At 38.7% G+C, this 3,433-nt stretch overlaps 1 protein-coding gene across 1 annotated transcript in view; it reads right to left on the bottom strand.

Moving 5' to 3' along the window:
* The window catches only part of MAN1B1 (mannosidase, alpha, class 1B, member 1), a gene marked incomplete at its 5' end in the record, with an annotated part of 6,221 nt that extends 2,957 nt beyond the window's left edge, over positions 1-3,264 (bottom strand). The window contains 2 exons of the mRNA XM_010021783.1: positions 1,554-1,674; positions 3,074-3,264. Coding sequence (XP_010020085.1) covers positions 1,554-1,674; positions 3,074-3,264 — 312 coding nt within the window. The remainder of the gene's footprint in view (positions 1-1,553; positions 1,675-3,073) is intronic.
* Between the last annotated feature and the right edge of the window lie 169 nt (positions 3,265-3,433).

Consider the following 3,433-nt stretch of genomic DNA (forward strand, 5'->3'; position numbering starts at 1 on the left):
AGCAATGAAAGGACTGAAGGGACATTTCTTGTTTAGTTTTTACTTGCTACAGCAAACAATTTGTTCAAAGGACAACAGAAGTATTACTCCAAGAACTGTACATTTGTAAACAATCAAAATTCACTTTGTTTTTCAAGAAAGCTCAATCACCAAACTCAACTGAAGAACATGTCAGAAAGCAGATAGTATAAAATGCCCAAAACTTGGCTTCAGCAAAATTCAATTTGCAATACAAGACTGACTGTCCTCCTTCAGCAGCTATGAGGATATTCCCAATACCCACCACTGATACTGGGAATGTAAGAACTGTAGATTCATGTCACATATGGAATTTCAAACAATTCTTATTCAGAATGAAAGCTCAGGTCTCATCAATCAAAAACACAGTAAAACCATTCTGGTGCAAATGTAGCACCCGTATGGACCTTTAAAACCTTTGTCCAGTTCTCAGGGAAATGTACGAGGGTAGTGAAGGTCAGCATTAGACATAGGAGATAAACATCACCAACTTTTCCAGGGTAAGATACCTGTAAAGCCTTTCACCCAACGATCATTGATTAAATACCAAAACTCTGACTCACTGGAACAGAAGCAAGTGTACTGACACATGCAGGAACCTAAGCCAAGTCTGTGAGAATTCAATTCTGTCACACCTTGGGATGAGGGAGCTCCCCTCTACCCAAAACCCAGACTCCAGTCTTGCTCACAGCAGGTTTGGAGAGCCCCTGTGAAATTCAGATGCAAGAAACACCAGCTGAAAACCAGAACTGAACATCTCAAAACCACTACATTAATAAACCAAACAGGTCATAGAATTCACTAAATATCACTTCAGCTATTGAAAAAGTATGTGTAAGGCTATGCATACATTGATAATACACCACTCATCTGAAAAACAAGTCACACACAATTTTACATTTGCATGAGACCTTTAACAGAAAGGTCTTAAAATGCACTTTAAAGAGTACTGGATGCACAAATTAAGAACAGGAAGTTAAGATCAATCAAATCTTCCTACAGCAAACAGAGTACTGTTTAGCAAATAATCCTACATGTAGGAAAAGAAACAAGTGTCATGGACAGAACTCTCCACAATTATCAGGAACACAGTATTAAACCACATTGTTCTTTTTTGAAGGAGAATCCAACAAGCCCAGTGTGCAAATGTCCATATATACTTCTTAATTATGGAAAATAAATAATACATAAAATAGGCACTGCCTCAACAGATTCAGACATTGGAATGTTATGACCAAAACAGAAAAAAAGAGAAAGAAAATTTGACTCCAGCACCAAAATTTTCAGTCTTACAGGAACATAAATTGACTTCCTGGAGAAACTCAAAGAAAAGGCCCTTGGTTTGCACGGGTGACTAGTATCTACAAACTAGTTACTCAACACTGCCATCACACTGGCTATATATGTATCTATCTATGGAGGAGCGAAGGGGGAAAGACAGCACAGCAGCTTTGTGTTTGTCTGCCCCCATGTTGATTTTTTTGGTGGTGGTTTTTGTTTTCTTGTTGTTTTTTAAATGCAGTTGCACTTCTTACCATCTTGGCACTGAAATGGCCATGAGCAAGTTCTCCTACAAAAGTAAGCTTCTTGGGTTGCGATCTCTGAAGAAGATGCTGTTTCACTCCTTCTATGGCTCTCATATAGTCTTCTAACAGCCTGTGAATAAAAATCATTCGCAGTTGGCTCACATATACACAGTCAGAACACATTTAATCATAGATGATGTTGAACACAATCCTTTTGGAGACTCTTATTTCAGTCTAAATAACAGTATTTAACCAAATGTGAAAACTGACCTAAGTGACCCTCAAAGTCACCACCAACTGGCTACTAATTAGATATGACTACCATCTAGCAATATTTGGTTTATAAGTAAAGCCTAAATTTAAATACCAAAGAAAACGGACCTCCAACTATTTTTCTAGGCAATAACCAAACCTTATTTCAGGAATGCTTAGAAGTACAGCAATTGAAGAGAAAAATCACGGCCAGTAAGGACCTTTTGGAGGTCTCTACTTCAACACTCTGCTCTGAAGCAGATCCAATTAGATCAGGTTGCCTGAGGTTTATCCCAGCAATTTGTTAGTTTCTCCATCCAGAGATGCAAAGTATCTCCATCCAAAGGTGGACATTCAACGATTTTGAGCAATCTTTTCCAATATTTGACTACTTTAATTGTGAAACGTTGTTTCACAGTATTTCATTGGAATTTTCCTTGTTTCAGAGTACTTTAATGTGGAAAAAAACACCTGCTGAATAATTCCATAATGAGATTCACAAAATGCCATCATTCATGGTCCCAAAAACAACGGTTCTCTGTTTACAGAGAGATATGGCTTGGGAATAGCAGTGATCAAGGTTTCTTTGTAGAGATGCACCTGCTCAGATATAAAGAAATGCCTCAGAGAGGCACGGTGTCACTGTATGAAACCCCTCAACGGGAACAGCCCAACATAATCAGCTTAGAAGCAGACAAAAACTGCTTGGTTTTTTTTACCTTGTTTGGAGGAAACCTCCTTTCCCAATACCTCTAATTCCTCTGCTCCTTGCAAACATTTTCTTTCACTTACCCAGTGCAGATAAAGGAAACATATGAGACCTAAAACAAAGTTTTACACAAACATCAAACTTCAGTCTCCTCTTCTTCTGAAGGGAAGCTTTTTCTTATGGATTAAATCTCCCACCTCAACCATCTTCCAGGACTCACCTTTCCCTGACAGACGCAGGGAAAACACATGGCTGGTGAAATGAACTACCATCAGTATTTCAGAAGTGTCTAATTATTCTCTGCAAAGACTTAATTCTCCCCTATGTAACACTCCTCACATCTAATGTGAAGAAAAGTTTTCTGAGAATGAGAAGTTTTGAGACTAAGCCTAACTCTCATCAAGCTACCACAGGTCCCTCTTGCTTGCTTAGCTTGCTTTTAAAAACAGCGATATTTTCAGTTGACTATTGGGCACATACATTATTTTTCTTTAAGTAGCAAACGACGACAGAAAGTTTTACAGCTCACACAATTCTCACACCAATATGAGAAGCAGAAAGAACTTACTCGTTTTCTTTTTTCCCACCCTGAATCCACTGCTTGAGCAAATACTCATAGTAGCTGTCAGCTCTGGCTCCCAGAGTATAGACACCCAAGTGAGTGAACTGCCCACTGTTGGTGCTTATGAACATAGGCACCAGTCCATCATTTTTCCCTGAGAGGGTGTGAACATGCTTCATCACCTCATCTACAGCTTTCTAAAAGAAAGAAAATAGCAAATATGAATTACAGGTATAAATGAGGCACAAAACTGTGGCTTGTAACTTCAGGCCAATAACAAACCTTTAACTATTCTTCCTCAAATTACCATCAGGGACCTCAGGTTCAGCTTATGCAATATATTTGTCCTGGGTTCAGCTACAGCAG

Source organism: Nestor notabilis, unplaced genomic scaffold (assembly GCF_000696875.1).
Source record: "Nestor notabilis isolate BGI_N333 unplaced genomic scaffold, ASM69687v1 scaffold7199, whole genome shotgun sequence".
NCBI classification, from domain to species: Eukaryota; Metazoa; Chordata; class Aves; order Psittaciformes; family Psittacidae; genus Nestor; species Nestor notabilis.